We start from the raw sequence: 21,310 nt of genomic DNA on the forward strand, positions 1-21,310 counted from the left end.
GCACATACTAACTTTCTGAAATGGTGCTATCTGATGCTAAATTAGGAACAAATTATATGGAAGAGAACCACTTTTTAATGCACAGCATGTCCTAACGGACTGTGTAGAGAGATTTCTGCTTCTTAGACAAACCTTGGTCTAGAAACACTTGAGGCTACAGGGAGGGGATCTCCTGAAAGAGAAAGCAGGACAGCCTGAGGGTCTGGAACAGGGAGAAGCACCTCAGCTTCAGTTTACCGTATCTCCATACTCCGAGGGCCTGGAAACCTGTTAGGTGAGGTTCTTCTCCATCAAGAAGTGAGGCTGGTAAGGCAGCAGTGGAGGTATGGCCATGCCACCCAAGGTGGGACATCGAGAAATGGGTCAGGCAAACCCATCTACTAAGAGACATGAGGGAAGCGGATGTCGCTCCAGCCCTTGGGTGCCTGCCTACCACACGGGAAGTCCCAGGTTCAGTTCCTGGTGCCTCCTGGAGAAGATGAGCAAGACAGTGAGCTGGTGCAACAGGCTGGTGCTGTGAGCTGGCACAACAAGATGACACAACAGAGACACACATAGGAAACACAATGAGAGACACAACAAAATAGGGAATGGCGGTGACTCAAGTGATTAAGCACCTGTTTCCCACATGGGAGGTCCCAGGTTTGGTTCCCAGTGCCTCCAAAAGAGAAGATGAGCAGACAGAGAGAGCACACACCGAATGGACACAGAGAGCAGACAGTGAGTGCAAAACCAAAGGGTGGGGGGGGGGGGTAGGAATGAATAAAATAAATCTTTGAAAAAAAAAGACATGGCACAAAGTGTCCTGCGAACAACTGGAATGTGGATCTGAGTCACCTGCAGAGCTTAGTAAACTGGACTGCCGCTTTGTTTGATTCAGCAGGCCTGGGGCGGGGCCAGAGCGCTGCATTTCTAACGAGCTGCTGCTGCTGGATGGGGGGTCTTGCTGAGAACCCCAGCACTAAAGACACGCGGGCATCCGCACCAAAGAAGCAAGGCCCCGGAGAAAGTCCATTATAATAGCCATCTTTATTTGTAAAAATCCAGATATAAAATGTATTCTCTCAGTCTTTCCAGGTTTTCCTTTTTTACAAAAACAAAAAGGCACGTAAAAACCTTCCCCGCTGTCATTCCCACAGACAGAGGTTTTCCAGGCAGCCCTCCCCCCTCCCCCCGAGCGGCATGCGTCATTCCGGGACGTGTCTCTTCCCCCACATGCTTCGGTGCTTTCCTACCAGGGTAGAGTTCCGAATTCCAAGACTGAAGTACACAAAGGGGGGGTGGGTGGCGGATGCAGAGTGTGGCTTGACGGTCCACGGCGTGCAGGACGGGGGGCTTAGTAGTAGGTTTCCTTCTCCACCCAGCCTGGGGACAGCAGAGAGAGACAATCGGTGAGCCCTCCCTGCGTTCCCGTCCCCGACAGGACAGCGGCGCTGAGCGCCGACACGAGACGGAGCCTGGGCAGTGAGTGCACACCCACGCTGGACGTGGGGCCGACCTCACACCTGCTGGTAGGGATACTGTGTGACTTGGCGCGACGGTTTAGGTTTCTTGGCCAGGTTTTCGGTTTGCCCTGCTCGGTTTGTGTTTTATGGGATGGCCTCTCAAGTCTCGAGACCTGCCTTGAGAAGGCGTGGCTGCGGCTGCAGTTTAGCCTGACGGTCCCGTGGCCTGAGCCACCGCAGGGGCCCCGGCACTCCGCAGGAACACAACAAAAGCCCGCAGAACCCGCCCTGCCCCCTCCCAAGTTAGAAGGCCCCGAATTACCGCCAGGGCGTCGCCTGATGATGAGTTTTCGGACTTCGTCGTACACGAAGATGAGAAGAGAGTAGGGGAAGGCACAGAACCACCAGGTGGGCCTGGAAAGAGAAGTGGGTGCGACTCACACACGTGAACGCAAGAGGGCAACTGCACACCACTGCCGGGACCAGGCGGCGGCCTGAAAGGAGAACTGAGGAAGCTGTTAGCCGTCAACCCAGAGCGCGGCAGATGCCTTCAGAACAGGCTGCTCCACGCGCCCTGGTCTAGGGGGCAGACGTCGAGGCAGCAGGTTTTCTCGGCAGCCCCCTGCCCCCGTCTTCAGCTTGCTTTTCGTTGGGATGAGGTGAGCACATTTTCTACTGACCATCCCTGGGTGGCTGGACATTTCCTTTCCTTCTGCTTTCAAAGTGTTTACGAAGCTCTTGAGTGCGTTTGTCGAATGCCCTGGCATTCAATCATGAAATGCCAGTGTGGGTCAAAACCAGCTGATTCTGCCCCTCGAGCTGGGTTCTCATAGTCCAGCGGGGTCCTGAGGCCCAGGCCTGGGGGACGAGGAAACGCTGAGCCCTAACAGAGCTCACGGAGGCCGCCGCGCAGCCCCCGCCTGCCACAGGCGCTGGCGCCTCGGTCCAGGGACACTTCCTTAACCACGGGTCTCCCTCAGTGAACACGCGAGGAAGCGGGGCCTGCGGCGAGCCGCCCTCTCCTGCCCCATGTCCACGCCAAAGCAGCCACTGAAGACGCTTCCCGGGACGCCGCCACCAGGGGAACCAAACCACGGGACCTTGCCAACAAGTTCTCTAGCTGCAGCAGAAGACGGAAGGGCCAGGAAACCGCAGCCGCAGAGGCTGCCCTGCTTCAGCGTGCGGGTCCACTTCTGCCTCTGGGACAGCGGTAACCGCCCCGAGAGTCCTCTTTTCAACAACGGCCCACACTCGAGGTATAAAAGCTGCCTGGCCTATCTTGGGCCCAATTCTAAGCACTGGCTGAAACCGTCTCAGCTTCTGGATTTCCGAGTCTGAATTCCCAACAAGTCAAGCTTTCCTAATTTTCCAACCCATAGGCGTTCTGGTATACAGCCACCCCAAAGTTCTGGAAGTAAGAGCTAATAATGCATGTCACAAGGGAAAAAGCCACAAACACCATTTTGCTCTTTTGGAGCTATAAGAGAATCAACTTACTTGAGGGGATACATCCTCAGGGCAACACCCATTCCAGGGCAGTAGGAAAGGAAAGCAGCAAGGGCCGTCTCCTCAAAGAGGCCAAATATTAAGATCTTGTTCCTGAAATTAAGGGATGATAAAAGCTTTAACAACTGCCAACAGAGGGGAGCGGATGCAGCTCAGTGGCTGAGCACCTGCTTCGCATGTACAAGGCACTGTGTTCAACCCCAAGGGCCACTGTAAACAACAACAACAAAGCAAACAGAGAACCAGCACACCGAGGTCCTAAGAGCTCGTCTCCTGCTATGCACTAAGCGGCAGGCCAGTGCTGTATGTACTGTTATCACTCAGGCACTCAGGTCAGAGAAAAACCTAGAAAATTCCCCCTTGCTTTTTAAATCTGCAAAACAAGAGTCCGGAAACCGCTGCGTGTGTCAGGTGTTGGGCTGCCCGCAGAGGGTCTTAAAAGCCACCCGCCCCCTCCCGTTGAGCCAGGGCCCCGCACGTGTCCTCGTTACTCACTTCATGCCCTGCTGGAAGACGGAATTCCTCCTGGTCTTACAAATGACCAGGTCCGCCCACTGCACCACCACGATACTGACGAAGAAGGCCGTGTGGCAGGTGAACTCCACGATCTTCCTCTGCTCGTAGGTCTGAAAGCCCGAGGGCAGGTGCATGAGCCTCCACTCTGCACTGGGGGCCCGGGGCGCTGGGGCGCTGGGGCGCCGGGGGGCCGGGGGGCCGAGGGCGACTCACCCACTGCTGCCCGTAGCTGTCCTCCACGTCATTGATCCAGCGGTCGTCCCAGTCCACGCGGAGGCCCAGCAGGTTGATGGGGAGAAAGCCGTTCTCGGCCAGGATCACGAAGTACGTGAAGAAGCCCCCCAGAGCCTGGATCATTCCTAGGCGGGGGGAAAGATGCCCTGAGCACCCCAGCTCTGGGTGCGGAGCACCCCGCCCTGCGTCCGGCCGCTGCGTCCGGCCGGGGGGCGGCGGGGAGGCCTCTGTGATTGTTAACGGCACAGGCAGGACGGAGCGGCCCGGCCTCTCCCGACTGATGGGATGGGAGCCCCAGCCGGTGGCTCCTAGTGCTGTGCTTTCTCCGCTTTCTTAGCCACTTTTTAGAGCCTAAAAGAAGTTTTATTGGCCTGCCCTTAGGCACCCTCCTCTACGACTTGATCAGCTGCCTCCATCAGGATATGACCCTTGGGTGGCGGAGCCGGGGAAATCCAGCTTCCCTACTTTTCATCTGTGAACGCTTGTCTTCTTACCACCTCTCAAAATGTTCACGCAGGGCCCTGTGCCACCTCGTGGAAGCGAGGCGTTCACCAGAAGGCCCACCGCCCTCTCCTCCCCTCCTTTAGGGGCCCTCTCCCCTCGCACTCCATCGCACCCCGCCAGCCTAAGCTCCGCAGGGCAGGCTTTCCTCCCATGCTCTGGGCCCTCGTCTTGCTGCTTCTCACAATCAGGCCCCCTTGGAGGAGGTCAGCGTGGACTGCAGCTGACCCTTTTGCTGGACGGCGTCTGTCAAGTGCACCTTGGGTACGATTTCCACACTTGTTCCCGGTGCCGTCACCCTCTAATACTGAATGACTCGGGGGCGGCATCACCAGGTTTCTTCTGAGGACTCGGGAACAGGGCTTCTGACTGCTCACTACCAGACCACTCACACCGAAGTGGTGGAAGGGCAGTACAGGGCGACCGGCTGTTGGCGTGAGCCTACGGGCCAGGCCTGCAAAGCCACACAGTTTCCTCAAAGACCCCTCTCCAGCCCGTATTAGTACAGATGCCATGTATCCCCGCAAAAGCCTTCCTGAGTTCACACCCCTCGTTAGAACCAGGCCCGGCACGAGGTAAAGGCCACGCTAGTGTCCCCCGGGGACCTGCCGGACAGTCACCCTCGGTCCCGAGCCAGGCCACAGAGCACGGAGGTCTAAGGAATTAGCTTTTCGCAAAAAGTTACCAGACTGACATTTCCTTCTCAAATGGAAGATAATCTGAGAGAAAAAAAAAATAGCAAGAAAAAAACATCTCCCTGTATTTCTGGTGCATTCTATTTGAAAGCCGCCCTAGATCTGAAGCCGGAATCCCCCTCCAGCCAGTCTGGGGCAGACCCGTTCCTGCAGCACCTTGGAGGGGCCAGCTTTCTGCTCAGGGCTGGGAGATGCTGGCAGCTCACCAATCTGCCCGTAGGCCATGCTGATCAGACGCTCGTTCACGAGTTTGTCCGTTTTGGGATTTCTGGGCTGTCTCTTCATGATGTCGCTCTCGGCTTGCTCATAAGCCAGGGAAATAGCAGGGACCTAGGGAAGGAAGGGCACGTGGGATCTCCAATTACCCCTGCTGGTGAACAGGTGTTGGCGGGATAACGTGATCTTTTGAGGCTGCAAAGGGGCACACACTGTCTACTGCTGCGGAAAATCTTAGGTAAGGACCGCCACGTGATTGCGGTGCCAGCGTACCAGGTCGGACCCACCCTGAGCCCCCAGCGGGCGCTGCGATGTCACTCACCATGTCGGTGCCCAAGTCGATGCAGAGGATGGTGACGGTGCCCAGCGGTAGTGGAATGTTTGCAATAATAAATATCAGGAAGGGGGTGATTTCCGGAATGTTGCTGGTTAGGGTGTAAGCAATGGATTTCTTCAAGTTATCAAAGATCAGACGACCTAGGAAAGCAAGAAGGTTCCCCGTGTAGCAAGAGATGGGCAGAGCGGACGTCTAACGGAGCCAGCGGGCACACGGAAAGGCAGTACAACCGAGCGTATCGGGTGGAGGTTTCGGTGGCCCGCTGAAACGTATCGTCCTCACCTTCCTCTACTCCAGTTACAATTGAGGCGAAGTTGTCGTCCAAGAGAATCATGTCGGCCGCCTGCTTAGACACGTCGGAGCCAGCGATGCCCATTGCAACCCCAATGTCCGCCTTCTTCAGAGCTGGAGAGTCATTCACGCCATCGCCCGTTACAGCCACAATGGCACCCTACGCAGGAAAAGGGTCCGTGAGCACCCTTCAGCCCAGGCACGGGGACACCACGGGATGCCTCCACCTGCCGCTCCTCACTGCACACCCAGAGCCTGGGGGGGTCCTCGGATCCTGGCTCAGCTTAGCACCAGAAGGTGGCTACCAATCAGAGCTGAGAAGTGGCACAAGCACAGCCTCCCCCCTCACCAAGAGCCACTCAAATAACGGCTGGTTTGGTGCGTTATGGACCAGCTGCTCTTTTCAAGGTAGGAGGCTCTGGCTCCAGGCCACTCGATCTATTCATACTGCTATCCAAACATTCTGAGGGTTCCGAGCCTGGCCACGTGCACTGTCCTGCACCAGTCACCCCACTGGCGCAGGTGCCGAGCCGGGAAGGAGCTGGGCAGCATGTCCAGCCCTGTGGCTCTGCTGGCGGGGGAGCGCCACTCTGGGGCTAACCGTGCAGGAAGCGGCCGCGGGGAGGCCTGAGGCGGCGCTCTGCCCCACCGCTGCTCTCTGACCTGTCTCTGGCAGCCCTCCACGATGATGAGCTTCTGCTGAGGAGAGGTCCTGGCGAACACGATCTCGGTGTGGTACTTCAGGATGTCGTCCAGCTGCTCCGAGGTCATGTCCTTGAGGTCACTCCCATGTACCACGCAGGCCTTGGCATCTCTAGAAGGAGGACCCCAGGACAGAGGCAGCCCCACGCCGTCAGTGGGACGTGGTCACCTTGAGGGACACTGTGCAGACCGAGAGGGGACCTCCCCACCTCCCAGGGCACCAAGCGTTTTCATATCTGTTATCGCATTCGAGGCTCACAACCACCCCGGGACAGGCTTGTCCCTCACCTTCCGTCCCTTCCCATCTTTATAGCAGAACGCACGGCAATACAAAGCTGTCCTGCTTTGGCCTGGACTACCTGGTGGTTGTCCTTCCCTCACTTTACTTGGGAACTGCTAAGGCACGAGGAGCTGGGCATCGCAGCTCAGAGGGTAAGTGTGTGAAGCTGGAAGCCAGGTTGCCAACAACTAGCCCTTCCTACAGTGCTCTGAGCTTCACGAAGCAGCAACGTCCCTGCTCTGCTAAGTGAGACACTTACTTCACGGGCCATCTAGCAAGCGTTTAGAAAAGCAAGCTGCGCCTCGGTGCTGGTTATTAGGGTTTGCTTTTACGTAAAGCCTGACTTAGGAACTTTGTGGCTGCTTGCTGAGAGTGCAGGTGCGCCCTACTCAGAGCAAGCCTGGTGGCCAACTGCTTAAACACGGACGGAAGCTAAAGATCTCAAACTACCAACGTCTGCACGCTCAGGGCAGTGAGTGATGTGCTCCCTGCCTTACCTGGGGTTGACCTGGCTCACGGGGATGTTGAGCCGGGCGGCGATGTCCTCCACAGTCTCGTTGCCCTCTGAGATGATGCCCACGCCTTTGGCAATGGCTTTGGCTGTAATTGGATGGTCTCCTGTGACCATGATGACCTGTAACAGGAAACAGGACACTTCACGGAAAGCAGCTGCCGAGCAAAACGAGCTTAAAGAGACTCTTATAAGTAGGTAACAGTAATTTCAGCTTCAAACAGCAAAAGGACAGGAACATGAACGTAAAACTGAAAACCAACAATTAGTCAAAAATATACACATAGGCGTCACATATTGCTAGTCAGCACCATCGAGGTGGCCCAACTTTCGTGGAAAATCATATGTAACAAGAAATAAAACCGTTACTATTATTCTTTTGACCTAATGACATTACTTACAATATATTGCAGGAGAACTAAATTGGCGGGGGAATAATTTGTACAAAGTTTTTAGGGCATTGTTACTTACGCAAAGGAAAAAAATAGCAACAAATCAAATACCCAATACCAGGGGACACTAAACAAATCATGATGCATTAGCACACCTGAACACGTCAGCTAGCAGGCACACAGAGCACACCAAATATTTTATATATAAACAAAAGTTCATTAAATCCACATCAAAGCTCCCAGAATACAGCAACATGGCAGGGAACAAGATCAACAGTCAAATATCAGTAGTGTTTCTATACACTAGTATGAAGAACTAGAAGAAATCAAGGGACATGTCCACAGAAAACCATAAAACACTGCAAAGAGAAATCTAAGACTTAAATAAATGGAAGAATATTCTGTGTTCTTGAATTGGAATTTTCAATATTGTTAAAATGTTAATTCTACCCAAAATGATTTCTATCATTTTGGGCTTCAACACCAACCCCATCAAAATTCTAAGAACCTTCTTAATAGAAATGGAAAAGCCAATCACCAAATTTACATGGAAGCCAAAGCCATCTTGAAAAGGAAGAATGAAGCTAGAGGACTCATACTTCCCAATCTTAAAACTTAGTACAAAGCCACAGTAATCAAAACAGTGTGGTACTGGCCCAAGGACAGGCATATAAATCAATGGAATCAGACTGAGAACTCTGAACTCAACCTTCACATTTATGGCCAAATGATTTTTGACAAGGGGGCAAAGACCACTCAACAGGAAAGAACAGTCTCTTCAACAAATGGTGCTGGAAAAACTGGATTTCCATTTGCAAGTGAACAAAGGTAGAACCCTACCTCACACCATATACAAAACCCTATACCTCATACCATATACAAAAATCAACTCAAAATGGATCACAGGCCTAAATACAAGAGCCAGAACTATCAGTCTTCTAGAAGAAAATATAGGGAAGCATCTTCAGGACCTTGTACTAGGCAATGGTTTCTTCGACTTCACACCCAAAGCACAAGCAACAGCAGAAACGATAAATAAATGGGATCTCACCAAATTTAAAACTTTTGTGCAAAGGACATTATCGTGAAAGTAAAACAATAAACCTGATGGGAGAAAATATTTGGAAACCACATAGCCGATAGTGGTTTAATACCCAGGATATACAAAGAAATCCTTCAACTCAACAACAAAAAAGACAAGCAACCCAATTAAAAAATGGGCAAAAGACTTGACCAGACATTTCTCAGAAGGCCAAAAAGCACATGAAAAGAAGCTCAATGTCAACAGCCTTTAGGGTAACAGAAATGAAAACTATAATGAGATACCATTTCATACCTGCTAGAATGGCTACTAGTGAAAAATGGAAAATTACAAGTGTTGGAGAGGATGTGGAGAAACAGCAACACTCCTTCATTGCTGGCAGGAAAATAAAGTGGTGCAGCCATTGCGGAAAACAGTTTGGCAGTTCCCCAGAGACTCAAGTGTAGAATGACCATATGACCTGGCAACTCCACTTCTATATATATCCCAAGGGAAGTGAAAGCAGGAACGTGAAAAGATACTTGCACAAACCATGTTCAAAGCAGCATTATTCACAACTGCCAAAAGATGGGAGCAACCCAAGTGTCTATCAACTACTGGGTGGATAAACTATGGTATATAAACACAAGACACTATTAGTCACTCAAAAAGGAATCAAATTCTGATATATGTGACAATGTGGATAAACCCTGAAAGACATGAAGTTGAGTAAAACAAGCCAGATGCAAGAGGGCAAATACTGTATGACTTCATCGATATGAAAAAATTGGAATAAGCAAACTTAAAGCCAGAATCTAGACTTCAGGTTACCAGGGGATAAGGTAGGGGTAGGGAATAGGGAGTTAATGCTTAAAATCTGCAAAGTATTTATTATTGGGGAATATGGAAAAAAAATTTTGGTAACGGATGGTGGTGACGGAAGCACATTGTATTACTACTTACCAGGACTGAGTTATATATTTGAATGTGATTAAAAGGGGAAATTTTAGGTTGTATGTGTTAACTGGAAAATTTAAAAATCCATGAAACTGCACAACACAGTAAACCTTAAGTTAAACCACAGACTATAACTGATATATAATAATACATAAATATAAACACATATCCTATAATAAATATAAAATGTGCTTTCATCAATTTTAACAAATGTACCACACACTGTGTTAATAACAGTGTGGTATATGGGATCCTGTATTTTAGGCATGACTATTCTGTAAACCCACAACCTATAAAAAAGAAAACGTTCACTGAAAACACAGAGGGAAACGGACTTTGGCCCAGTGGTTAGGGCGTCCGTCTACCATATGGGAGGTCCGCGGTTCAAACCCCGGGCCTCCTTGACCCGTGTGGAGCTGGCCATGCGCAGTGCTGATGCGCGCAAGGAGTGCCGTGCCACGCAAGGGTGTCCCCCGTGTAGGGAGCCCCACGCGCAAGGAGTGCGCCCGTGAGGAGAGCCGCCCAGCGTGAAAAGAGAGAACAGCCTGCCCAGGAATGGCGCCGCCCACACTTCCCGTGCCGCTGACGACAACAGAAGCGGACAAAGAAACAAGACGCAGCAAATGGACACCAAGAACAGACAACCAGGGGAGGGGGGGAAATTAAATAAATAAATCTTTAAAAAAAAAAAAAAAAAAGAAAACACAGAAATCACGTAACGCAAGGATTTCAAACGTAAAACCTTACAAATCTTTCTCGCCTTTTCATTTGCTTGTGTTCCTTTTTCTTTTTTTAACCCCGTACTTGCTGCTCACAGCTTTTATAACGTTTGCAACCTTCTGACCCTCTCTGCTCTTTCCTAGGGACCACTAACGCTTTGGAGGAGAAACTACCACTCCCGGCGAGAGCACCGGCCGCCGCCCGGACATCGTGGTGGCGGCCGCGTCCCCCGCCGGCCTGTGGCCGTCGAGACGCAGCCGAGGCGGCAGCCGGGGCACCGCACCTTGATTCCGGCGCTGCGGCACTTTCCCACGGCGTCGGGCACGGCGGCCCGCGGAGGGTCGATCATGGAGATGAGCCCCACGAAGCAGAGGTTGTCGACGGGGAAGTTCACGTCATCGGTGTCGAACTGGAAGCCCTCCGGGAACTGGTCATCGGGCAGGAGGAGGTGGCAGAAGCCTGCAAGGAGGGAGGGTCTGAGAGGGCTCCGTCCCGGGGCGGGAGGCGCGAGGGCTGGGGGTGGGCGTGGACGCCGTTTCCTAAGACCCACTCTTAGGACGCGGTGAAGGCTTAATGGACACTGACACGCGATGGGGTGACGATATTCAGGAAGACTGCCACAGAGAGCCCCCAAACACAGGGGCTGTTTAACGTGGGCAAGATTGAAGGGCGATCGCTGAGGCCCCAGCCGGGGTCCCAGGCCTGGCCCCCAAACACTGGGCGAATCACGCAGTCCTGGGCCTCTGCTTCCCTAAACGGAAACTCGAGGGCAGCACCTGCGCCCACCCGTTCGTTTAACCAAAATCTTTCCTGAGCACCACTGTGGAGAGCCGTGCTAGGTCCTGCAAGGGTAAGCGCTGCGTGGACAGGTTCTGCCCACGGGGTTTATCATCTCGTAAGTTAGAACCGAGACCTTCACGACGTTCCTTTCAATGTTGTATTACAATACTATGGCCCTGAAAATAGTGGAAGGTACCATGTGGAGTGCAGAGACAGCTGCTACTCTGGGGTGCTGCAAGTGGCGAAACAAAACATTTATGGAGACGGCGATCTTTAAGTTGGAAAGACACACAGGAAAGACTCCTGGAGTTAGACACGAGGAAGCAGGGGTGAACCGGAGTACAGGGTGAGGCAGGCGGTGCTACACCACACCAGCCAAGGAGAACGGGAGGCTTACACAGAGAAGACGCTTCTATCCGTCGATCTGTAAATACTACAGATGCTACTTTCTCAAAACAGGTAGAAAAGGCTTCTCACAGGGTAGAAAAGACAAATGGCATCACCAACTAAGTGATTCCTGTTACTCTAACTTATGAAATAACTGCATAAGATCTCCTGTAAATTCACAACCATTCTGTGGCTGCCAGGAAATGGCTTCATTCTAGATGCACTAAGGAAAAAAAGGTGATGAGTCTTGTTTGGTTGCTTGGTTTTTGTTTTTCATTATTATTACTGGAATAATCAAAGGGCTCTAACAATGAAGGGATGAACGCACAACTATGTGATTATACTGAATACCAATGATTATAGATTGTATTGATTGGATGGATTTATGCTCTATTACTATGTATCACTAAACTTGATTTATTTTAAAAGAAAAAAGGTACAAAGAGCAATATGGTAACTTGCAACTGTTACTACGTAACTAAGTACACCACGAGTCGTGCCCTGGGCACTTAGCCGTCTCCTCTTCGTACCTAGCACTCGCTCTCCGAGGCCACCCAGCTCCAGGTAAGCGTTCTGGAAGGCGTCCTTCAGCTCCTCGTCCAGCGGCTGCTCCTTCCCGTGCAGGAGGATAGAGCTGCAGCGGTCCAGGATCCTCTCCGGGGCACCCTTCATCACTAACAGGTGCCGGGTCTCGGATGGGTTGAGGTTCTTATGAATGGACAACTGTGACGGAGTACGCCAAGGTAAACGTTGGGTAGTTGGATGTGGCAGCCCGTGGAAGGAAAAAAGAAAAAGCACCAGTTAACACCTGGGCTCTGTGACAGGAAAACCCAAGATCTCTTGTTTCTGAACTTTGAAATGTCTTAATACCTTGAATGCAACAAGGAAAAACAAAGCATGTTGCTACAGTCATAAATTCGTGATACATCTTCACATACAAAATTCTCTCAATACTTTACCTTCATTTACTCTACTAATATGCAAAAAGATTAGGATTTTCTCCTTATGTCAAGTGTAAAATTTAATATCCAAGCTTACATAAAAGGTTGAGTGATTTTAGTTTTGAAAAGCTTTTACAGCTTGTAGACTCCAAGGAGGGAGACTATTTCTCCTTCTCCTGGTTTCTATGTTCCACCCTCCCCACCCCCGTGCCCTTGGTCTGCACCCCACAAGCTCTCCCAAATCCTCAGACCTGGTACTTGTTGGTGGAATTGAAGGGTATTTCCACGATCTTGGTGTACCTCTCCCTCATCTCCTTCACAGAACCGCAGCACAATTCAATGCATTTCAAGAGGGCCGACTCAGAGGCGTCGCCCGCAACAGCCCGCTGTGAACAGAGACACCGTCTGTTAATCACCCTGAAAAAGCCTCACTGACGGGCACTGCTGGAAAACAGGCGAAAGAATTTGGACTGTATTCCAGGAGAGGAGACGACAGACGAGGAATAGCAAGAACCACTTAATCCCAGGGCTGCTGCAGCTCACAGCGCATCTATTTCTAGTTCTGCATTTGAAAATTCCAACTGAGAAAGTAAACATTTACAGCGTCCTTCACTGCCCTGCAGTTTACAAGAAAATGCCTTGTCAGGGACAAAGTAAAGGACTTTATGTTTATACCCGAACATAACTCAAGGGTACAAAATTACCTGGGCCTGAAGGATGTGAACTGAAAGCTATCATTAGTTCTGACAATAATACAATTGGCCAACATTTTAGTTAGAGCCCAAACTTCAGGTTACACACTTCTATTTTGTGTGATGCACATATTTTGATATACCGAAAAATTCCTGGTTGTGCAAAAGGAAGTTTTGTTTTGTGAATCTTGTCATTAATCTCTTCTAGTTTAAGTAAAGACCTGTTTGCTTTTTCTTTAAAAAAAAAATCCTGGTTGTAAACAACATATAACCATTTCAGAACTCCAACATGCAAGGCCACATATACAGATTAGCAAATTAGTGCTTCCTTACAGATATAGTAACCCTGTATGATAAGAAAGGTGGTTTAGGTTAGGAAAGAAACATGAAAATGAGGAGGACTACTTTAAAACTGGAATAGGGCAGCGGGCTATTTTATTTTTAATCATGTCAATGACATGGCCCCACCTGTCGAATACCTGAAATAGTTATCCAGCCTGCTTCCTTTCTGGGGCTTTTAAATCAGAATCATTTGACCCTACAGTCGTATGTGTCTTTATTCTCTAAAGCCTGGAAAATTTGACGTAAGGAAAAACTAAGTTTTACCGCAAGATAAACGTCATCATCCTCAAAGCGCTTAAGGAAATCTCCTTTAAAGAATCCTATCTTCCCCTTAGCGGCCATTTCAGTACAGGTGAGCCACATCTGTCTCTGGCGACACGGTTTCTGTCTAGAACTACTACCACCGGGTTCAGAGAGCCCCCCACGGCTCGTTTGACTTCTAACGACCCTTGCCACCACGTGGCCCTTCTGAGATTGTCTTCCCCCTCAGGTAACAGTAAAATGTCAGTCACTTTGGAATTCACGAGAATTCCATGAGGCATGGGATCTTCCCTTCAAGTTTATTTCTGCATCATTACCAAGCAAGCTAAACAGAAACAAAAAAAATAGCTCAGTTATTTTAAGAAAATAAATGGCTTCAGGGATTTACTGGATCTAATATGCCAATATGATTACCGAGTCACTAAGGTAGCCCTCACTGCCGGCTAGGTTAGGTTATAAATAAACTGGAGCTCTCAAAGATTTTACTAGGAAGTGCATGTGGTTCAAGCGATTGAGCTCCTGCCTACCACAAGGCCGGGGGGAGTGGAGGTCCTGGGTTTGGTTTCTGGTACCTCCTAAAGAAGATGAGAGCGAGGTGACGCGACAGGCAGGCACGGCAAGCTGATGCAACAAGCGACACAAGGAGGAAAACATAAGGAGAGGCACAACAAAGCAGGAAGCAGAGGTGGTTCAAGTGACTGGGCACCTTCCTCCCACAGTGGAGATCCCAGGTTTGGTTCCTGGTGCCTCCTAAAAAGAAGACCAGCACACAGCAAACACAAACAAGGAGGGAGTAGGGAAAAGTAAGTAAATAAATCCTAAAAAAAAGACTTTACTAACAAACTAGGGTTTTGTGTTTTGTTCTGTTTTTAAAAAAACCAGTAAGAACTATTTCCCATCTCCAAGCCCACTTTGGGCCACTTTCTACTTTATCTTCCCCTGCTCCCAACCTATACAGACCATGAGGCAGTACAAGTACTTGGGGTCTTTGGGCAATACTATTTAAGTTAAACACAGCGCAGTGTCCCACAAGGCAATTCCTAGTATTCCATAGTGAACAGGTAGGCGCTGCGTAAGAATTCTTGAACGACAGTTCTCGTGGGGTAGCTCCACGCTCCCGGAGGCAGTCGACAGCCCTTCAGGAACTCCGAGCATACCTTGAGAATAGGCAGGTTTTCCTGGTTGGCCTGAAACACCGCCCTGTTACAGAGACCTGCGATTCGAGACAGGGCAAGCCAGGTGGCTGAGGTCTTGTCAAACGAAACACCTGATGGAGGCAAGAAAAGAGAGGAATGTGGTCAAAGAACAGAAAGCTTAATGTGTGTGCAAGTGGTAAAGCTGTTGGGGAATGAATGGAAATGGTGAAAGCACACCACAGGATTTGTAATGAGTAGCACTAACATACGGGTAAGAGCGTGGTTTCTATTCTGCTGGTTTTTTTGGAGTAATAAAAATGTTCTGATATTGACTGAAATGATGAGTGTGCAACTCAGGGATCATATCAAATGCCACTGATGGTACGCTTTATTTAAAATATACGGTTTAACAAAAGAAAACAATAAGGTGAGTTGGGGGAAAAACACACCAAATGTAAGCTACAAACTATAGTTAGTGGTAATACCATGACAAAGCACTTTCATAATTTGTTACAAATGTTTCCCAACAGTGCCAGGTGGGGTGTTGTAGATGTATGAGAACCCTGTATGATGTCATGCATATTTGCTTTGTAATTTCACGACTTTTACTCTACACTTGTTTATGTACGCTCATGCATAAATGAGACACTTTAATAGTTTTCAAAATGAAAAGCATAGGAAAATAAAGCACTGAACTTTTGAACAATGCCAATCTTCTGCTTTAATTGCTATGTTCTCAGTTTTCTTACTAAAGTCGCAAAATCCAAAATGATACCGATTTCCAAATTAATATAATGCATTTTCCCATCACATGCAAATTAATTTCTCTAACATCAAAAAAATCTAAAGTCCATATCCTTGACTCCTTACCAAATGGTAAAAACAAGCAAACAAAAACTACCAGGAGCTTAAAAACAAATAAAAAAATCATCATCTCTTAAAAGCAAATAAATAAAAGGCAACGCGAGCAGGCAGGGCCAAGCGTGAGCCCCCCCCCCCACCCGCTTACCGCTCTGGTTCTCCGTGGTGTCAGCCTCGTGGATCTGATTGTCAAACCACATGTGGGCAACTGTCATGCGGTTCTGAGTGAGGGTCCCGGTCTTGTCAGAGCAGATGGTGGACGTGGAGCCCAGGGTCTCCACTGCTTCCAAGTTCTTCACCAGGCAGTTCTTCCTCGCCATGCGCTTGGCAGTGAGCGTCAGGCACACCTAGCGGAGTTAAGAGCAGACGCCTTCAGGCGCGGGCTGGGGTCCTGGACAAACCCCTGCTCCACCCTGACACGGAAGACACTCGCTGCTTAACACTACAATCTTTCCAACCTTCCTTCCAAGTCTGAGGAAATAAGACAGTGGTAAAATGTACTGGGGGAGCAGATGTGGCCCACGGGGATGAGCGCCTGCTCCCCCAGGGGAGGTCCCGGGTCGGTTCCCAGTGCCTCCTAAAAACAGGAACAAGCAAAATAAATGAAAAAACCGACGCAGGGGAGCCGATGTGGCTCAGTGGCTGAGCACCGGCTTCCCTCACACAGGGTCCCGGGTTCAATCCCCGGCCCCTGGGACCTCAAAAAACAAAACAACAAAAACATACTGGGCTTTACTTCTCCCACAAAACAGCAAGGAACTGAGGAAAGCAAGAGGCCAAGGAGTTACCACGTTCTGTTCCCGCCACCCCCCCCAAGTTCTTTCTCCATCGCCCCGTGAGGGATCGTGGAACAACTCAGTGGAAATTCAAGAACAAAATTTATGCTTTTAGGTGACGACCCACCCCGTAAAAGCACGCTGGGGAATTTTCCCTGCCCCGACTGTCGGTTTCCCTCGAGGCTCTAGAGAAAAGCTCCATGGAAACACGGGGGCCAGGGCAGCACTCGGCGGCGCCTCGGGAGAAGGCGGGGGTCGGGCGGGGGGCACGGGCAGGGGCGGCCGGCGCCGTCCCCACGCCCCTTACCGTGACGGTGGCCAGCAAGCCCTCGGGCACGTTGGCGACGATGATGCCGATGAGGAAGATGACGGCCTCGAGCCAGGTGTACTCGAGGATGAGCGAGAGGATGAAGAAGGACACGCCCAGGAAGACGGCCACGCCCGTGATGATGTGGATGAAGTGCTCGATTTCGGCGGCGATGGGCGTCTGGCCCCCCTCCAGGCCCGAGGCTAGGGTGGCGATCCTGCCCATCACGGTGCGGTCGCCAGTGTAGACCACGATGCCACGCGCAGTGCCTTAGGGAGGACAGGGCGCCGTGCCAGTGCTACCCAACAAGAGAGAAGCCACAGCGCGTGCGCAACTACCTGACCTGGTTTTTAAAAAAACCACACACGACGAAACCCCCACATTTCTAAGGACCGGCTGCTGGCTTTCAACCATAACCTTTATTTGTGTGTGTGTGTTGAGGAGGCACCGGGGACTGAACCCGGGCTGTGGGAGGCAGGTGCTCAACCATGGTGCTACAGCCGGTCCCTGGGCCACAGACTTTGGCAAAGGGAATTTTGTCCACGAGCAGAGGCAGCAGAGGCACATGAGGTGGAGAGAAGGGCAAACAGCCTCGGGGCTTCCCAGGTGTAGCAAGCCGTCCACCTCCACCTGCTCTGTGCTGCACCGAGGTTGTCGGACGTGGGGCCAGGGAAACGAGAGCGGCGCCCACGATCCCGCCGTGCTGTTCCCCACGCCCGAGACACAGTGCCCCGCCGCCCAACACCTCACCTTCAACACAGTTGGTGGAGAAGAAGGCGATGTTCCTCGTCTCCAGGGGGTTTTCATTCGTGAAATCCGGAGACCTGGTCTGGGGCTCGGATTCGCCAGTGAGCGAAGAGTTATCCACCTGCACGGGAGGGAAGCCGGAGGCACCGGTGAGCGCGCGGCCAGCGGCGTGGGCCCCCACGGACCTCGATGCGTTGTGCCCAGCGAATGCCCGGCGAGCGGTGCCCATGCGGGGCGCGGGGGAGACCTGCCTTGCAGCCGTTGGCGGAGATGATGCGGAGGTCAGCGGGGATTCTGTCGCCGCCCTTCACTTCCACCAGGTCTCCGACCACAACGTCCTCCGCGTTGATGCTCATTTTCTCGCCATTTCGGATCACAAGGGCTTGCTTTGGAAGGAGAAAACGGTTCACACCGCGCAAGAGGATGAAAACGGGTCCCCACGGGGAGAGCCAGGGTCAAAAGGGGACAGTCGATTGCGAAATGCCCCATGATCCCAATGATCTGAACCTATGAAGGCGCTGCCAGTCTCCCGGTCTCTGTCAGGTTATAAAAGCCTGCTCGACAGGAGCCGCGGCGATCCATGAGACATGCCTCCTTTCGGGATTGGTCTTTCCAAGTCTATGTTCAGAAAGAAGCTCTCCCCCTCTGGGGTGTGTGAAAAACGGGTCTAGTCTGGGAAGGTGGGGAGCCAAAACCATTTAGAGGCATCCGTCTCTTTTCAAAAGGGCACTAAGTGGCTGGAACAAGTCAGGGCCGCACTAAGTTCCCGTGGTGGGGCTGTGAAGCCGCGGAAGCGAGCAGCAGGTACCTGCGGAACCATGTTCTTGAAGGACTCCATGATCTTTGAGCTTTTCGCCTCTTGGTAATAGGAGAAACACCCGGTGATGATGACGACGGCTGACAGCACCACACCAAGATAGAGCTGGAAGGAAACCAACAGGTAAGGGCCCGCTGGCCGGCGCCCAGCACCCAAGGACACGCGCTTAGGCTCTGACCGCACGGAAAGCAGGTTTGCTGGCAGAGGCCGAGGCCGCGGAACGACGGCTCTCCCCCCTTCCTGTGCCTCGTGTCGCAGGGCCCCAGGAGTCAGTTAAGTACGATCCCTCCTTAGCATCACTACTTCAGTGCGTGTCCACTAACGGTAACGGAACGCGCCACACCCGCGAGGGAGGCTGTCGACGGGGGAGAATGGGGGAGCATATGGGAATCCCATTTTTTTATGTAATATTTTATGTAACATCTAAGTATCTTTTAAAAAAAAATAAAAAATATATTTAAAGAAATGAACATATAGAGAAAAAAATCATTGGGAAATAGAACTTATTTCGAACTCATAAAAAAAAAATGCCCCCAAAAAGAGTCAGTCCCACAGACACTTCGTCACCAGCAAGACAGAGGGCGGCGGGCGGCAGGGCAGGGCCGGGACCCAGGCCCTCTATTTATGGGACCACACTCGGCGGGGTGCGCCCAGCCCGGCCGTCTCCCCGGGGCGGGCCGGAAGGCGACAGCTGCTGGCGCTAACCCCCCAGCGGGCTGAAGACCACCGAGTGGGGACGAGGACAGGTGGGAGGGGAGGGCTGCAGGCCGGCACCCGGAGCCCAGATAAGCCCAGCCCGGGGCCGTGCACCCACGTTGTCGTTCTGAGGCTCCTCCTCCGTGGCGGCCTGGATGCCGTAGGCCAGGAAGCAGAGAATCGCCCCGATCCAGAGCAGCATGGAGAAGCCCCCAAACAGCTGTCGGCAGAACTTGACCCACTCGGGGGTGGTGGGAGGGGGCGTGAGCGCGTTGGGGCCGTCCCGGGCCAGGATCTCCGCGGCGCGCGCAGTCGTCAGGCCCTGAGGAACGGGGGCATCGGTTAGACACATTGCACCTGCTCCCACACCAACAGAGCCCCCGAAAGCCGGGAAGCCACAGGAAAGGAATCTGGGGGGGACCTGGCACGTTTCACCATGAACAACTCTGAGGATGATCTCCCACGTGGCTGAGGCGAACGACGGCTCAGTTTTCCTAAAAAACCCACAACCCCCCCCCCAGATTAAAAGCCTTTTAAAATTGGTCCATGGACAGATTGGGTCCCGTCTGGTTTCTTCTAAGTTTCAGACCAAATGATTCACGCCTAATTGGCATTTTTACCAAAATGGTATATATCTTAACTAATTGATTAGTTTTGTATATTAAGAGCTCTGAGTTTTCTATTTATCTGATCTGTTGGGGGGGGGGGGCAGGGAACACACACAAAAAGCTCTACAAATATCAAAGGAGAAAAAAAAATCTGTGTAGGCATCTAATCTCTTATTAGGTTAACAGCTAAGTGTTAGGTATAGAACTTTATATTTTAGATATAATTAAAACACCTGCCTGGCAAGGAAGGGCTCATACACAGTAAACCTGTCAAGTCTGAGAAGTATTCACTGCAAAAGCCCACTGTACTGAGGCCCTATAATTTTCTAATAGGCTTTAAAACTGAAATTCATTGAGAGCAGACAATTGTCTGCTGCTTCTGATTAAGAGGGCAAAATATGATACTTTCATACTATCAAAATCCAAGTCAGAAAACACTTAAAACACCTTTTTGCTTAAAAGGTTTGGTCATATATATTTTGTGTTTGTCTTGAGTTTAATATTTGCATGAACTAGGGAGTATGGGGAAAATAAAAACAGATAGGAAGGGGGGAAAAAAGGAAATATTGAGAACCTTCCTCTGCCTCAAGTTTGTATTGGCATCTTCAGGTTGAATATATACAGACAACCACTCCTAGATACTGGAGCACCATCTACACGCCAGGTACTTAATTAAGTGCTTTACGCTGCCTAGCTTATTTAATTCTCGTGACAACCTTTTCTTAGGTTTTATTAATCACTTTTAACAAGTCAGGAAACAGACCCACAGCATTTGAGTAACTGGCTTAGTGTCTCTGAGAACCTACTTCTTACTACTTCTTAGGATTCTTTTTTTCTCTTAAATCAATTTTACTGTTACATATTAACAAAGCATAAATCCATCCAAAGAGCACAATCAACGGTATTTGGTGTAATCACATATTTGAGCATCATCACCCCTATCATGCCCAATAATAACAATAATAAACAAAACAAACAAAACTCCTCACCTCTCAGCCTCGCTCTGCCTCACCTTCGGGGTTCTAATAAAAGGTGAGTGAGTTCTGGCCATGGTGCTGGTGACGGCAGCACAGCATTACGACTGCACGTAACGCCACTGAGCCACACACTCGAAAGGGGTGAAATGGGACAGTGTATGTTGCATATATGCGTTACCACAATAAAAATGAAAATAAAAATAACTGAAGTGAGACAGTACGTGCGAAGCGCTTGGCACACGGGGAGCGCGTGGTCACTCCTGGCTCACTCCTCAGAGGCCGAGCCTTCTGCGACCGCAGGGGCCGGCGCCAGCACGTCCTTCTGGACCCTCTTCACGCTTTATCGAAGCACTGGCAGCTACTGATTAGCGGGGCGGTCAAGTTATTCCCCGGACGTGTTAGTGTTTGTGTAAAAATAACACACTCCCTCCCACCCCAAGACTGTTTACTTCCAAGTTGTCTGTATATACTTTTCAGTTTTACGTTTATATATTGTTTATACTTGTTTCTGATAGAATAACCAAGATCCTGACACACTACAATGAGCCAGCTGGGAAAAGTGCAAACGTTTCAACTGTTGCAGATTACACCAGTTGAAATAGCCAACTCAATTTAACATACGTGGGAAAATAGAGAGGGTTTTTAAACAAAAGGTCAC

General features: G+C 50.6%; 1 protein-coding gene across 2 annotated transcripts in view; it reads right to left on the minus strand.

Moving 5' to 3' along the window:
* Positions 1-1,010: 1,010 nt before the first annotated feature.
* Positions 1,011-21,310, minus strand: part of ATP1A1 (ATPase Na+/K+ transporting subunit alpha 1) — a 32,787-nt gene continuing 12,487 nt past the window's right edge. For both annotated transcript variants that reach the window (XM_058302992.1, XM_058302993.1), the window contains exons 4-23: positions 19,186-19,389; positions 18,363-18,476; positions 17,806-17,940; positions 17,558-17,675; positions 16,808-17,076; positions 15,873-16,071; positions 14,885-14,994; positions 12,684-12,818; positions 12,022-12,214; positions 10,608-10,783; positions 7,221-7,357; positions 6,405-6,555; positions 5,733-5,901; positions 5,436-5,590; positions 5,104-5,227; positions 3,681-3,826; positions 3,447-3,577; positions 2,943-3,044; positions 1,768-1,859; positions 1,011-1,365 (exon numbers count right to left, since the gene is read on the minus strand). In XM_058302992.1, coding sequence (XP_058158975.1) covers positions 1,337-1,365; positions 1,768-1,859; positions 2,943-3,044; positions 3,447-3,577; positions 3,681-3,826; positions 5,104-5,227; positions 5,436-5,590; positions 5,733-5,901; positions 6,405-6,555; positions 7,221-7,357; positions 10,608-10,783; positions 12,022-12,214; positions 12,684-12,818; positions 14,885-14,994; positions 15,873-16,071; positions 16,808-17,076; positions 17,558-17,675; positions 17,806-17,940; positions 18,363-18,476; positions 19,186-19,389 — 2,889 coding nt within the window. In that variant the 3' untranslated portion in view covers positions 1,011-1,336. The remainder of the gene's footprint in view (positions 1,366-1,767; positions 1,860-2,942; positions 3,045-3,446; positions 3,578-3,680; positions 3,827-5,103; positions 5,228-5,435; positions 5,591-5,732; positions 5,902-6,404; positions 6,556-7,220; positions 7,358-10,607; positions 10,784-12,021; positions 12,215-12,683; positions 12,819-14,884; positions 14,995-15,872; positions 16,072-16,807; positions 17,077-17,557; positions 17,676-17,805; positions 17,941-18,362; positions 18,477-19,185; positions 19,390-21,310) is intronic.

This window comes from Dasypus novemcinctus, chromosome 9, assembly GCF_030445035.2.
Source record: "Dasypus novemcinctus isolate mDasNov1 chromosome 9, mDasNov1.1.hap2, whole genome shotgun sequence".
Taxonomy (NCBI): domain Eukaryota; kingdom Metazoa; phylum Chordata; class Mammalia; order Cingulata; family Dasypodidae; genus Dasypus; species Dasypus novemcinctus.